The sequence below is a fragment of the Zonotrichia albicollis genome, chromosome 27, assembly GCF_047830755.1.
Source record: "Zonotrichia albicollis isolate bZonAlb1 chromosome 27, bZonAlb1.hap1, whole genome shotgun sequence".
NCBI lineage: Eukaryota > Metazoa > Chordata > Aves > Passeriformes > Passerellidae > Zonotrichia > Zonotrichia albicollis.
This window is the reverse complement of record NC_133845.1, coordinates 7,512,681-7,528,656: the sequence shown is the minus strand read 5'-3', so window position 1 is coordinate 7,528,656 and position 15,976 is coordinate 7,512,681. Positions and strand designations below refer to the sequence as shown.

Genomic DNA, 15,976 nt, shown 5'->3' with positions numbered 1-15,976 from the left:
CAAACCATCTAAAGCTGTTTCATCCACTGCCATGCTGTGCAAGGCTGCAGAGCTGTCTGGGCACCAGGAGATGCTGGAGGCTGAGGGGGCAGCAGACACAGCCCAGGGGAGCAGTGGGGACGCAGCCTCAGGGTGGGTGAAGTTCACAGACCTGGGAACAGCATCTGCACTTCCAAATGACAGACTCACTGCACATCAGATGGAGAGCAGGCAGGGCAGGAAAGGACAGTTTCAAAAAGGCTCTCTCAAGGCACAGAAACCACATCATAATAAACAGTGTGTGTGTAAAGGCAGAATCATTGACTTGTGGAGTCATTTAGGATGGAAAAAAACTCCAAAATCATGGAGTGGCTTTGCCACAGCCCTGCCAAGCCACCACCAATCCCTGTCCCCAAGTGCCACATCAACACAGTTTTTTAGCTCTTCAGGGACTGTGACTCCACCCACCACTGCTCTGGGCAGCCTCTGCCAGGTCTTAACAACCTTTTCCATTAAAAAAAATCCAACTTAATGTCCAACCTAACCCTCCTTAGGGCATCTTGTCCTAAAGATACTTCCGTGGTAAATCAGAGATGCAGCATTTTCGCTATTTGTAGCAAATATTTACTGGCACAGAGCCAGGTGGCAAAATACACAATCACAACAGTTTCTGAAGTTCTGTCCTACCAGTTACACTGAGTGCACATGGGTTATTAAACTGGTACTCTGAAGATAATTTGTAGTTGAGCTGTCTGGGTAATAGGAGGGCTGAGAGTGCTGCTGTTGCACTCAGTAAATAGAGGTGCTTTGCCCAACCCTGTGTCACTTTACCAATAAGTTTTGTTTAGAGGAGTCAATCACAGAATTCTCAGGGGAAACCTGATTTGAGCTTGTTCCCTAAATTGTGGGGGCTTTCCCAGAGTTCCAGAGCAGGTTTGGGCCCCAAGTTTGTGAAATGCACGGAGCAGGTGTTGGTTGTCGCTCTGAATTGTGTCACTCTGAGGATGTGCCACAGGCTGGGGCATGGAGGCATCAGAAATAAACACAGACTGTATTTGCCAAGACCTTGGAGCAGGTTTGACACCAAAGGGCTCAGGTTTTGACAGATCAGGATTTTCTGTTTTCTAAGTGGTGCATTTTAAAGTCATCTGTGGGTTAAAAACTGTGCCTTTATTTCAAACGTTGTGGTTTAGGTTTTGAAAAGCCCCCATGAGGGATATTAGATATTGAAGATGTCTGTCTTAAATATTTCATCTCCTGGGCCTTGGCACCACTTTTCACTCTTTCTTCATAAAACTGATGGCTGCAGCTGCCAGAAAAGCAGATGATTTTCCATTTTGACTCCAGCTTTGTTCCCAAAACCTCCACATAACTGCTTCTGTTTCTTGTGCTTTCAAAATAATGTTTCACCCTTCCTTGAGGCTTGATCAGCTGCATCTCTAACACAGATTTTTTTTCCCTGGGAATACTCATGGTTTTTATCTCTAACCTTGCCCAGAGGCATTTCTTACCCTGTTAGTGATATTTTCCAGGCACTGGTAGTGTTGCTTCGTTCTGGGGTGTCAGGATGAATGGGGCTGGAAGGGAGCAGTGACAGATAGAGCAGGCTTTTGTTATTTCTGTGCTCCTCAGTGCCTGCTGTCTGTAAGTGATATCATGGATGTCTGACCTGTGGCATAGCAGGCCTGACGGGGTCATGTGGGGTGTTCAAATAATTTTTTGGGTTTGCACCTACAAAAAAACTCCTTTTTCGCTGGCAGTTTGTGTTTACAAGAACATGGTTCTGTTCTCTGATCTCATATATATATACACATAATGCATACATACATGCAAACATATACAAGCCAGCTGTTTGCTGCCATGGCCTGCCTGAGAAATGAGATTTAAGAAAATTAAGATCTCTGTGTGCCAAAGCTGCTGATGCTGTAGGTGACCTCAAGCAAGGAATTCAGGAAGTTTTGAAAATAGGAAGGCAAAGGAATGGCTTCCCACTGCCAGAGGGCAGGGCTTGATGGGATATTGGCAGGAATTGTTCCCTGTGAGGGTGGGCAGGCCCTGGCACAGGGTGCCCAGAGCAGCTGGGGCTGCCCCTGGATCCCTGGCAGTGCCCAAGGCCAGGCTGGACAGGGCTGGAGCAGCCTGGGACAGGGGAGGTGTCCCTGCCATGGCAGGGGTGGCACTGGATGGGCTTTAAGGTCCCTCCCAACCCAAGCCATCCTGGCATTCTGTAATTTTCTTTTGTTTTAACAACCTCAGGCAAGTAATTTTAAAGGTTTTTTGTTTGTTTTGCTCCAAAGGCCAGTGGTGGCTGCTGGTTTGATGGAACCCTCCCCTGTGGTTGAGTGCAGAGCAGTTCGTGGCGCACTGGGGCTGTGGGGTGAGGAGGGAGTTGTGTTTAATGCCTGCAAGGTCCATACACTCATTTGTAGCTGTACATGCACCCCCTCACTGCTCTGCTACACGGAGGATGGTGGAATTTCAGCTCCCTGAGCTCTGCTCTGTGGCTCTGAAGGGTTTTGTTTGTGGCTCCAAGCTCTCATGTCACGACTGTCATTTTCTGAAGTGCAGTAAAGCAGCCCCCCATGCTGTGCCCACCCTCCTCTCACCCCTGACCCACTGCTCCATGGTGGAATTTTGCTGAAGAGATGATGGATGTGGAAGTGTTTAAATTACAGCATGGCAGGAGAGCAGGAATGCCACTCACATGTCGAGGGCTGTAAATCCTGGGTCGAGTTCAAGGTCTGTCAGGCTGCCATTCAGAAATGGGCTGGTTTTGGGAGGAAAAATGGCTCTTAGGGTTTCAGGCACTCTGTCTGTGTTGGGTTGTCTTGCTGGGCTCTTACTCCTCTGTACCTGTATAAAAGCACCTGTACATCCCCAAAGCCTGAGCCAGGTGTTTATCTATGGGCAAAGCTGTTCCTCTGAGGGACACTGGAACCACTGGGGCTCATGGCTGTGTCCCCTTCTACCCCAGAGAACCACACACCCCTGAGGAGTGATTCCCAAGCAGTGAGGACAGACAGGGTGACACTGCTGTCCCTCAGACCCAGCCCTGTGTCCCCACGTGTGCTCTGGGGGCTCCTGTCTGTAACTGGAATCCAGCAGCACAAGGCAGTCTCATTTTTAGGGGAGAAAAGCTACAATGGTTTCCATTAATTTTTTTTTCCCCAATGACTACAATTAATTGATAATAAACTGATAATTAATGCTGAGAGATTAAATTATGCTGTGGAATAAGACTAATAAGGGTTCACCACATAAATATACCAGATTTTCTCCTCTTCCTTGTGCTCCGTCCATTTGTATTTTCCCTCCGTCTTGTGCTTGTTCCTCCCTTGCGTCCATGAGCTGTGATTCCAGGTGGAGTGCTGAAGTTTTTGTGTTTCATTCAGAAATAAAGTGCTTTTATGTTGCCTCAGTGCAAACTCCCTTTAAGTTTTAAAGATTTATAATTTCCTTCAAGTTAGAATAACACACCAGAAGTCATGGAATCACTTTAGTAAACAAATGTAAGTGTAGGTAAAGCGACCTAAGGCACCAGCTACAAACACTTCCTGGGTGAACTCCCTGGGATGGATTTTATCCATCCTGCTTTCTGTTTTGACTAAATCTCTAAACCATTTTCTGCTGTGACTTGAAACAGAAAGGGCTGAAGGGTCAGGCTGTAATAACATACAGAGCCCGAGCCCCAGACAGCTGTAAGAGTCACCCATGGCAGAGTTAACCTGCCCTGCTGCATGCTGCTGCTTTTCCAGCCATTTAATCTCTGGTGTTTTCTTACTGAGGGGTCAAACTGAAGTGACTTTTGCCTTATACTTTCATCTCATTTTCTGCTCTTGCTCTCCATGTGGGCTGCAAGGTTCAGGAGAGCATCCATGTGTTCTCTCTGAGGAAATCAGCATTTGAACCAGAAAAGAAAGGTCTATCCCTGTCTTAAAATAAATAAATCCTAAGTGCTGTAGAGCAAAGCCAGTCAGACTGAGGAACAGGAGGGCTGTGTGTGCTGGAGCTCAGTGCAGCCAGGCTGGCTTGGAGAGGATTGATGGACAGGGTGGCATCCTGCCTGCTGGCATGGAGACAGATCCAGCTGCAAACAGGAGTTTTTCTTACGTAGCAAGAAGATCTGTGAATCTTTAGTACAAGATTCTAGTGTGTAAGCTTTGTGAATGGATGGTGCCACAAATCCTGGCAGCAGCTGGAGCTCTCTGGCAAGGCTGGGTGCCCTGGGTGTTGCTCAGGGCACAGCAGGAAGAGTTTTCTGCCAGATGCTGAGTGGGAACAGTTAAAATCACATACAAATATTCCACTATGGAACTGACCTGGACTTAGGGGAGCCCCAGTTAGAAAAGAGCATGCATGATTCTTGTACTGATAATTGAAGAGTTAGAAAAAGAGCATGATTCTTGTAATGATCATTGAAGAGTTTAAGGGATGATGGAGCAAAGTGGGCTTTGGCTGGGGGAATGAAACTGCAGGGAATGGTTTAAAATTGCTTCCTCTCAGATTTGCAGTGGATAAAGTCTGTCTGTTGGTCATGAAGCCATCACTGAGCTGCAGGAATCAGGATGGGAGGAATGGCAGTGGGAGTGACACTGCTGCTCGAGTGCCACAGGACTGAGCTGAGCTTAAGGGAGTAGGAAACTGCTCCAGGCTGTGGCTGCTCATTGTCCTCCGCAGGCCATTTGTTCAGCAGAGCTGAGAGTGCTCCCTGTGGAGCTGGGCCCTGGGTCCCTGGCCCTCCCCATCTCCTCCCGTGCCAAGGGAAGCCTGCAGCGTCTCTGATCTGTGATCTTGCAGTGCTGGTGCCACTGAGGGAGGCTTCAGATCTCTGCCTCACTGGAAATTAAAGCAGTTCAGTCGTCTCCAGTCATTTCTTTCGCATGACATTTCTCCTTGCTTTGGTAATCAGGAAAAGATCAGCAGCTCTGTGCAGAGGCTGAAATCTCAGCAGCATCTCATCCTACCCAGCAGAGTGAGGGAGAGCAGATCAGGATGGGAAAAGACCAGGGATGAGACCAGATTTTCCATTGTGAGAGAAATTCCAGATTCTTCATGATGCTTTTCATTGTGAATGTTTCTGTAAAAAGCAATATCAAAAAATACTTTGATTTTTTTTCAAGAGGAACTTGTTTTTAAGTCACTGGTCAGTTTTTCTTTTTAAAGATCCTGAAACTATATAATGGCATTATTGAAATCTTCACTTGATATTTGATTTTTTTTATTTTAAAGAATTTTGTCACAGCCAGGTTTGTAGTTGAAGGTCTGAATCTGGGAAATCACTTCATGCTTAACTTCACCTCTTGTGTCCCACTGAAGTGAATGGGATTTAAGCTTGTGCTTCTGTAAATCAGGATAATTAATAATTATGGAAATGAAAAGGAATTATTGAATTAGAAAATGAGAAATTTCATTGATCAAAAATTTATTTGAGCAACAGTTTATGGAAATCATTAAAAACATGAAGAGGACATTTTTGCCATGTGGATGTTGAGTGCCTGAAGCCCCAGAAATTATAAGCTTTGATATAAAATACAGTTAACAACACAAGACCAACTTAACAGGCACTTACTTGTGTATCTAATATTTTGTTAGCTCTAAATTTAAAAAGAATCCTTTTGCCAAACCTTTCTGGTGCTTGAGAATTTGCAGCAAAGGGGAGCAAGGTGTACAGTTTTTATATTGGTATATTCTGTGGTTTCTAGTTATAATGGAAACCTTTGTGGTACTTTGGATCTGGGATGAGGCTGCTGCTTTGGCTCTCTGGGAGTCTGGCTGGGAGAATCCAGCCTGTGCTTTCCTGTGCTGGAGATCTGAGGGGAAGCATTAAATACTGTCCAGTTCCTTCCTCGATTGCTGCAGTCATTCCTTCCTGTAAAGTTCATTGCATCCCATGTAAATGCAGCTTAAAAATTCATCACTCAGGCTCCAAATCTGCAAAAAACTTGGCTTAATACAATTTAAAGTGCAGCCTAAAGCATGGGAGCTTTTAGAAATTAGTTATGCCAGGCTTAAAGTTGTAGAATATTGGCAAATACTCCCCTTTAGGGTGTTGGAATAACATTCTGCTGGGTGGAAATGTGTGTTATTGTTCCTGAGGTGCTGCTCTGTGCCAGCACAGCCTGTGCATGGCTGTGAGTGAGACAGGAAGGGGCAGCCTGGGTGGAGGGGCAGCTGCTGAGCTCTTCTGAGACAAGTGACAGGACCTGAGGAACAGCTGGAGCTGTGCCAGAGAAGGTTTAAGTTGAATTTAGAGAAAGATTCTTCCCCAGAGGGTGCTGGTGTTGTTACCATATTTCTAGAGTCCCATACCTTCTGGGTGGCTTTCTCACAAGCAGCCCTTCACAGCAGTGTTGCTCCTGCTTCTTTGTCAGGGCTCCTCCAAGGCTCTCCCTGACCAGCCAGCCCACCCCCTTTTATCCCAGTTATCTTTACTGGCCACAGCTGCCACCCAGTTAGGGACATCACAGCTGCAGCCCATCTAGAACAACTAGGATTGGGGCAAGGCCACTTATACAATACATATATTTTACTGGGACTCCTACTATACGCTGGCACTGCCCAGGCTGCCCAGGGAATGGGCACAGCCCCGAGGCTGCCAGAGCTCCAGGAGGGTTTGGGCAGCACTGCCAGGGATGGACAGGGTCGGATTGCTGGGGGTCTGGGCAGGGACAGGGGTGGAATGATGATCCTTGTGGGTCCAACTCAGGATATTCCATGATTCCATGAAGTAGACTGTGATCCTTTTGCACAAGAGCCTGATGATGTCCACGATCCTGGGCTGAGTGACCTGGGAATGGGGATGAGGTTCTGGCCTCCAGGCACCCACAGCATCCCTCTCCTGGAGCCTGGGCTGCTGGCAGGGACAGCTCAGGGGTGGGACAGCTCAGGAATGGCTCAGGGAGAGCTCAGGGGTGGCTCAGGGGTGGGAGAGCTCAGGGAGAGCTCAGGGATGGCTCAGGGATACCTCAGGGATGGGAGAGCTCAGGGAGAGCTCAGGAATAGCTCAGGGATGGCTCAGGGATACCTCAGGGATGGGAGAGCTCAGGAGAGCTCTGCTGGTTGCTTAGCAGCTGCGAGCTGCAGTTTGGAGGTGCAGGAGCCCAGATCCCGGTTCCTGCCAGCGCTCCGGCTCTGCTGCCTGCCCTGCTCCAGGAGCCTCCCGTGGGGCCAGAGACTCTGCTGCTGTGGGGTAAGCTGTCCCTGCTCATCCATCAGCTTCTCCTGCTGCTGTCAGCCCTGTGGCCGGGGTGCTGTGGGATCCTGCACGCCCTGGCACAGCAGGGCTGACCCAGCTCTGCCTCCCGGCTGCTTTTAACTCTTCCTGCCCTTATTCGTGGCAGCCAGGCTGCAAAGCTCCAGGCCAGCCTTTAAAATGAAATAGAATGGAATCAGTGACAGGTTCAGGAACGTTTGACAGATCATTTTGTTGTTTGGGAATGAAATGCCCGGTGTGTGGCAGAGGCAGATCCAGGATCACAGGGATTTCTCAGGCTGCTGTTCCCTACGTTGGTGACTGAACCTTGAAGGTCACACTGGCAGCTCAGTGAGAGAGCAAGAATCCCTTAATTGCAAAAGATGGAGAAATGGGGAAGGCTGACATCTCCCTGCACAGAATTAGCCTTGCACTCCTGGTTTTGTTTTTCTCCTATAGACAGAAGTGAAGTGACATAATGTGGAAATCCCAAATAATTTATCCTGGGTAGGTGCCTCTTTGTAGGATTGTGAAATATGGTGATTTCTCATGAATTGAAAGCAGTGTCTATGGACACAGTCACAGTGTGGAATTGTCTTAAATCATTGGGACAGGATGTAGCTGGATTGGAGGGTTTATATCTGCAGTTGCCTCACAGGCTTTGGATATTAATGTAAAACTGATGCCTAGAACTTTGCTGATAAAGAAATCAGCATAGGGGAATTATGCCTGGGAATTCAGAGTAGGCCATGCCTTTTGTATCCCAGGGGAGAGGGCACCTGGCAGAGCCCTGCCAGCCAGGCACAGCAGGTCAGCATTTACAGCTCTGTCCCCTTTGTGTTACCCCATGCATCCCCTGCTTTCTGCTCCACTTTCAGGCATCCCTGTGTCACTTCCAGTCCCTGCACTGCCTCTGAGTGCCCGTGTAACCCAGAGCAATCCCATCCCTTCATTCCCTCCACGTCCCTGGCAGTGTCCAAGGCCAGCCTGGACAGGGCTTGGAGCAAACTGGGACAGGGGAAGGTGTCCCTGCCCATGGTAGGGGTGGCACTGGATGGGCTTTGAGTTCCCTTCGATCCCAAACCACTCTGGGATTCTGTGATTAATGACTCTTCATAAAGTGCTTTGGCCTGTAAACTGCTGCATTATTACAACATTTTTTATTGACCATAATAGGCCATGGAGCATTTAAAAGTCATCATTAGATATTAAAAGCTTCACAAAGGAAACTGTTCTGTGCTGCCACAGTCCCTTCCTTGTCCCCTGGAGCAGTCTGTATCTTGTCTATATTTTAATTGGGGAAATGATATGCACTCAGGAATAAATCTGCAGCTAGAATTGTTCATCATGGATTGTTTTCTTAATTCAGCTGAAGATTTGCCTGGGGCACCTGGCAGAAATTTTGCAAGCTTCAATCCTGCTTTCAGATCTCTGGGTTTATATGATTCTATCTGCTTGGAATCTAATTTCATGCTGTTTATACAACCACTTGGTGATTTACATTTGTGCAAGGACACCTTGTGTAGGAAAATGCTACAAAATCCTTGTAAAACAGGTGGAAGTTAAAGCTCTGGATGGGTCTCATGCTGCTGGGCCACATCCAAACCCATGGTTAAATAATTAAAAACAGGACCACTAATGGCTGGTTTGAACATGAATGGCTGCTGCAAATTAGACCATGAAAATGTTACCTGAAGATTAAACCATGAAAATGTTACTGGCAAATTAAAACATGAGAATGTTACCTGCAAATTAGACCATGAGAATGTTACCTGCAAATTAAACCACGAGCATATTGCTAGGGCACTTTGATCGCTTTCAGATGTTTCAAGGAGAAAGTGCTGTTTGTGCTCAGGTTTCCCTCTCGTGCCCCTCTGTGACGGACTGGCTGTGTTTGTGTGTGCAGGGCAGGAGCTGGATTGTGAAGAGGAGCTATGAGGATTTCCGGGTGCTGGACAAACACCTCCACCTGTGCATCTACGACCGCCGCTTCTCGCAGCTGGCAGAGCTGCCCCGCTCCGATGCCCTGAAGGACAGCCCCGAGGTAAGGGGCACCCAGGGCACCCCCAGCCGTGGGGCTCGGGCAAGGAGGGACCTCTGGGGGAGGTTTGTTGGGTATCAGGGACAATTCCATCGTGGGAGGGGCTGTCAAGCATTGGAGGGGGCTGCCCAGGGCAGTGGTGGAGTCAGTGTCCCTTGAAGTGTTCAGAAGTGTCTGGATGTGGCACGTGGGGACATGGTGTAGTTGGTGGACTTAGAGGTCTTTTCCAGCCTCAGCAATTCCGTGTATTTCTGGTACACAGAGTATTTTCACAGAGTATTATTGGAAGAAGATCCCAATATTACCAGGTAGATTGTGCCTGAACTTGTCTGGCCCTTGCTGCTGGGCCAAAGGCGGCAGCTGTGGTGTTTCACCTCAGAGACACCTTTGGCTGGCTGCTGCACTGCAAGAAGAATCCCATTTGAACTGCTAGACTTCCATTTTAAACTGAGTATTCCTGAAGTGTTTTTTAAGAGCAGTTGCATTAGTGTGTTATTTAAATGGTCTTTAAAAAGACCGTGTTGCAGCTGGGCACTGAAACAAAGCCAGGCTTGTAGAAACTCAGTTTACCTCAGGTGGAAGGGCTTCAGGCAAGGGTGAAGAGGAAAAGGAGATGGATTCTGGTGGAGGGTTTAATCCAGAGTTTATTCCATGGTCACAGACATCTGAATCTTGCTAACAGCTCCAACAGAATGCTGACCACATGGCCCTGGCTGAATTTAGGCCCAGGGACAGGGGGAGGGAAGGGACAGGTGAGCACCAAGCAGGTGGGAGGGGCAGGGTCTCAGGGGACGAGGGACACACAGACAGGCCAATGATCCCCAGGCCTGGGGGCATCCTTTGAACCTGACCAACCACACGAGGCCTTGCTGGAATGTTAAAACTGACTGACAGCCCAGCAAGGGGAAGAGGAGGAAGAGAGGTATTGCCACACCTGGGAAGGGACTGGGAAGTCTAAAACAGGAAATTGCAACACACTGCAACATCATATTGTGTGTATATTCCAGTATTATACACTAGTATTATATTCTAATACTAGAATATATAATTACAATATTACTATTATTAGATTACTATAATACTATTACTATATTACTGTAATTACTAGTAATATCTAATACTAGTAATACTAGTAATATACTAGTAATCAGTATACTTATTTCTAGTAAAGAGTAGTTTTGATGCAGCCTGGGCTACATTTGAAAATTGGCTACCACGAATAAAGTCAAATGTTTTCCACCCCTAATTTCAGTGATCTAAAGGGAAATGTCCTGCAAGTTCAGACAAATTAATGAAGCTCCTGAATCTGGAATGGTAATTGAGTGTCAGGAAAGCTGCTGTCCTGTGTTCCCTTAGATGTGAATTTGGTTTTGTCTTTGCAGACTTTGTCAGTGTTGTGGGTATTTTCTGGCTCAGTGTTAACAACTCAGCACTCCCAGGGAATCATGCTGTCTGAGGCTGCTGCACTGCAAGCAGGATCCCATTTGGAGTGCTAGGCTTCCATTTTAAACTGAGTATTCCTGAAGTGTTTTTTAAGAGCAGTTGCATTAGTGTGTTATTTAAATGGTCTTTGAAAAGCTCTTTTTCCTCAATGAGGTTTTTTTTTCCCTCAAAGAGATATTTCTCATTTCTTGGCTTGCTATCTTCACCCAGAGTATGATGAGATGAAATTACCTCAGCTTCTCACTGCTGATAACTGAAAGATTTATTCTCCAAGAAAAATCTCTTGGAAAGCAGCAGGTGAATCATGGCTGCATTGTTTTGGAGGATGTGGACACTGAAATTAGTACCTCCTGGATTTATAGGGTGTTTGCCATGGAATTTAAGGAACTGACCATGCAGCCCCATCACTCAGCAGAGAGACTGATATAACACTTGCTTTGGTTTCACACAGGGTATTTCTGAGGAGGATTTAAAGTTTAAATTCAGCAGAAGCAGCAATATTCAGGACAATGAATTCCTGGTTTACTTTTAATTATATTTTAGGCATTCCTGTCTCTTGCATCCTTACTTGTACCACCAATTTAACTGGACTTTAGAGCAAGAGCCTGAAAATCTGCATTCTGTCTGCAAGCACAAAGGATGTGAAGATGCTGTACAGCTCTGCAGCTGTGGGGTGTCTCATCATATATTTTTTATTTTCAATTGGCCACGTTGGAACAGATGTTTGAGGAGAACAATGTTTTAAACAGTCCTACAGATTCTGGGCTACAATGCTGCTTTATACCACTGTCACTGGGAGACTCTGCAAGGACCTCAGTGGCTTCTCTGTAATAAAAACCAGTTTACTGTTACAGAAGGGACATGGCAAAGTGTATTTTTAAACCCCTCTTCTACTGCTTGAAATGTTACTCTTTGGCCAGGGGATCACTCTGAGGTGCTGCATTCTTTGGGCTCTGCAGGCGTGTGGAAGTGGCACTCAGGGGTGTCCACTGGTGGCACTCACTGGGTGACACTCAGGGGTGTTCTGATGACACTCAGGGATGTTCACTGGTGACATTGAGGATGTTCACTGGTGGCACTCAGGGATGTTCACTGGTGACACTCAGGGGCGTTCACTGAGGAGCACTCATGGGTTCTTCACTGGGTGGTTCTCAGGGGTGTTTGGTGGCCCTAAGTCATGAGTTGTTTGTGTGTATGTGTCCACGATGAGGGAAAGCTTTAAATTTCAGGTATCTTGACAAGGGAAGTTATGAAAATCTGCATGAATTACAAAAATTCGTGTTACAAAATGATGATAATAACGTTATTACTTTCCCAGAGAGCTGCTTCTTTATCCTGTCTTTGGTGTAACCATTATAACCCTGTGTGTAGCTTGCTGTCCTTGGAACGACAGAAATGCATTTATGTGCAGAAGGGAACATGTCTCTGTAACCCTTTCCTGTGGCTGTGGGGGATTTCTGGTCCTCCCTAAGCCTGCAGAAGGCTCTCCAAAGGCAGGTGCACTGACAGAACCACTGTGTGTGTGTTTGTGTCCCAGCTGGTCACCCAGATGCTGATGGCTTACCTGGCTCGGCTCTCCAACATTGCAGGCAACAAGATCAACTGTGGCCCTGCCCTCACGTGGATGGAGGTACAGCACAACCCTGGGGTGTTCCTCGTTTCCTGACCTTGGAAACACAGCAGGCACACATCTGCTCTTTCCAGACCTGCTGAAATTCTATCCTGAAAGTTTTTTATTCCCCTATTACCAGCACGTAGAAGGTGTGGGACACACAGGATCAGAACCACTATTAAGAGTATAGAGTTTTTTCCCTTGTAACCTGGGTTTTGTCTCTCAGAAATGGATTGTCCTGCTGATATTCACCAACAGAGGAGGTGGCAGTCCCAGGGCTGCCTGGGAATGCTGGGCTCAGGGCTGGATCTCCCAGTGATGGGTTGCAGAAGGCTCATTTGTTTCAAAGCTCATTTATTCCTGCTTTCCTTTTTACCAAGGCAATGCTGCAACTGTGGCACATTTCTAAAACTCAGCTGTCTCTGTTATGGTGTTTCCCTGCTCTCTTGGTTTTCTGAATCATTTTTCCCTGTGGCAGCTCCAAACCCTGTAAATACTCCGTGCTCCTGTTGGCTCCCCTGCAGACAGAGGCAGCCTTGTGCCTGCAGTGCACAGTTTGTGTGTTGTAACTGCAGCTGCAGCTCTGCTTTCAGCTTTCATGGTCCTGTAGCCTTTAAACAATAGCCCTTGGTGGGGATGAGGGCAGGGCAGGCTGGGGAGTGTCCAGCTGTCCTTGCTCAGGCTGCCTGCAGACGTGTGGCTTTCCACTGCTGCGCACCAGGAATAGAAACAGCTATTAATAGACTTGCAGCTCCTTTTTCAATGGATCTGATAAGGATTGAGTGTGTTTTCCTGCAATTTCCCCATTGATATCCTTCTCACCCTGAAATCCTTTAGGATGAGAAAAATCTTGGAAAGCAGCAAAGGGAGGGAGGAAGCTGTAGGGAGAAAAAGGATGTAGCATTCAGAGCAACACAGTAGGCCTGGAGATCACAGCAAACCCAGTGCAGAGTAACCTTTGTGACTCACTGAGAATCCTACATAATTTTACACAGAAACCTGGGAGTTTTGGAAGTATGCTGATGATTGCAAGGGGGGGGTGCATGTTTTCTTTAAAAAAATAAATAAAAGGGTGGGAGAAAATTGAAAGCAACGCTAGTTTTTGGATTGACAGCATTTTCTCCTTGCCTCAGTACCTTGAGCATTAATTCCACCTCATAGAGGATTTTTGTAGCACGTCTGTATTGCCATGGAGAACCAGCATGTTTGGTGTGAAAGGGAGCTGCAGCCCCTCAGTGTGTGTTACTGTTTGCACACAGAGCTGCAGCAAGGCAGTGTTTCTCTCCTCTGGGTGGGCACAGCCGACCCTCTGGAGCCCAGGGAGCTGCTCTGGCTGTGCTGTGCCCTCTCCCCTGGGGCCCAGGGCTGGGCTGTCTCTCTCAATCAGCTTGAAGCCTTTGCACCACTAAAATGCTTCCTCACTTGTCCTCAGCTGCCTCACAGTCCCCTGTGCTCTTTGTTTCAGATTGATAACAAGGGGAATCACCTGCTGGTCCATGAGGAATCATCCATTAACGTCCCTGCTATTGCTGCTGCCCATGTCATTAAGAGATACATTGCTCAAGCAGCAGATGAACTGTCCTTTGAGGTAAATAAAGCGCTTGCTTTCCTTGTTGTCAGCTCCAGATCAGTGTAATCTGTTTGTCTGTGTGCCCATCAGGAATATGTCCAGACACTTCCACAATGTTTTGTGAAATGAAGCTTGGAAGATTGAGTTAAATATTCGATCTGCAATGAGTTGGATATGGGCAGATGTTCAGTCATCTTTAAAATACAGCTTTACTTGGCATTAGTATCTTGTGATTAACCAGCTCCTGCCAGCTCCTCTGGGCTGTCCCTGAGTAGAGCCCACATGTTTTCTGTTCAGGATCGTTGTCCCTGTGTGTTTCATTTCTCCTTGCCCAGGTTGCACACACTCTCTGAGCAAGTCTCTGTCCATAACCATTTTTAAGAGCTTCTGCCCCCATGAGAAGTAAAGAACCAGACTGGCAAAGGATTGCTGCCTGAAGGGCAAGTGATGAGCTAAAACTGGCCTGCCAATCTAGCACAGGAGCTGCTGTGGAGTGAACCCCTGAATCTCAGCATGGTTTGACTTGAGAGGAACCCTAAAACCTGTCCCATTCCACCCCTTGCCATGGGCAGGGACACCTTCCAGTAGCCCAGGTTGCTCCACATCCCATCCAAGATCTCCAGATCAGACCCTGGAAGTTTTTGGTTGGTCTGTTTCACCCAAAAAGCAATTTGGGTGCAAATTTGGGTGCATTTCTGTGCAATGGTGCTGTTTCTACAAAATGTGTGAAGGAAAGCAGTGCCCTGGGGAGCTCTGTGATCACATCCTTGGTGTGCAGCACAGGAAGGAAAAATAACAGTGATAGTCTGGTGCTGCCAGGGCTTTGTTCATGTTCAAATCAAGGCAAGGATTAGTGTACCCCAAAGAACTGTGTGGGCATGGCAGCTCTGAGCTGGGCTCCAAGCAGCACAGGATTCAGGCTGCTTGTCAGCTTATGGGAGCACTGAAATGACACTCCCTGCTGTAAATCTTGCTCTGTGCAGAAGGGAAACTGAGGCACGTGTAGTTTCCAAGGGTGTGCACTGAGACACCACAGCAGAACTGGCACAGAACAGGGTCAGGAGTTGGGGTTTATGATGCTGAGTCCTGTTCCCTAACCCAGATTATCTCTGTGTTTATTATTCTAAATTTCTAGTAGGCAGTTGCACAAGCAGCTGTCTGGGGTTTGCCCCCAGTTCTGAGAAACATCCTCAGTGTCTCTGCTCCTGTGGTGGCAGCAGTTTCCTTCATGGACATTTGCTTTGCTCTTGATTCACTGTTCCCTGGAGGAAATAACCTCCCCACATCTCAGTCATCCCTGTCTGCAAACTGGGAATGTGTTGCCTTTTCTGTAAAACACTTTGAGATCCATCAGTGTAAAATATCAGGTGAGAGTTGGGCATTACTGGCATGAATTTTTGCCCACCTACCTGGAATACCTGCAGTATTTATTTAGGTTCTTCCCTTTCTCATTTTCTGTAATAGAGGCCACACAGAGTTTGATTCAAACCAAGCCAAATTTAGTATTGATGATACTGATTTCCTTTTGAACTACTGCAGTACTGCATTTTTACGGGAATGAGCAAAGCCTCAGAAAGCCTGTCTGGTGACCTTGGCCATTTTCCATCCTGTGGCTGTAGCACCACTTCTCCTGTGTTCAATTCCTAGCCCTGGGCAGCTCACCTGGGGCACTTTGGGAGCTGCCAAGGCAGCTCTTCACTCTGCTGAGAGAGGGAGCAAGGGGACACATCCAGTGCCTGCAGACTCGTGGGCAGGGCAGTAAAATTGAGTTCAGCCACTGGAGCGGATACTCCCAAGTGCTCCCCACCATCTCTGCAGTTTCACCAGAAGCCTCAGTAGCCCTTCCCAGGAGCCTCCTTTCCCTAGGAGCAGCTGCACCCTGTGTGCTGGGCAGGGCAGGAACTCTGCCACCCCACAGCTCTGCTCTGCAAAGGCAGGTGTGCAGCTGCTCCAGGGCTGTGCAGGTTTTTGCAGTGCTCAGACTGTGTTATGGCAGCTGTGCTCTCCTCCTGGCTGTGTCTGATGCTGTCAACCTTTTGCAGGTGGGGGACATCGTGTCTGTCATCGACATGCCACCGAAGGAGCTGACCTCGTGGTGGAGAGGAAAGCACGGGTTCCAGGTAGGCAGCAGCCCAGCCG

The 15,976-nt window shown here is 47.5% G+C and overlaps 1 protein-coding gene across 8 annotated transcripts in view; it reads left to right on the top strand.

Annotated features, from left to right (window-relative positions):
* Positions 1-15,976, top strand: part of ARHGAP32 (Rho GTPase activating protein 32) — a 242,761-nt gene that overhangs the window by 153,976 nt on the left and 72,809 nt on the right. For 7 of the 8 annotated variants that reach the window (XM_074559579.1, XM_074559580.1, XM_074559581.1 and 4 more), the window contains 4 exons: positions 9,078-9,215; positions 12,193-12,285; positions 13,733-13,855; positions 15,880-15,957. In XM_074559579.1, coding sequence (XP_074415680.1) covers positions 9,078-9,215; positions 12,193-12,285; positions 13,733-13,855; positions 15,880-15,957 — 432 coding nt within the window. Of the gene's footprint in view, positions 1-7,038; positions 7,169-9,077; positions 9,216-12,192; positions 12,286-13,732; positions 13,856-15,879; positions 15,958-15,976 lie in introns of those variants that run through there. The other variant, XM_074559582.1, reaches the window with a different exon arrangement.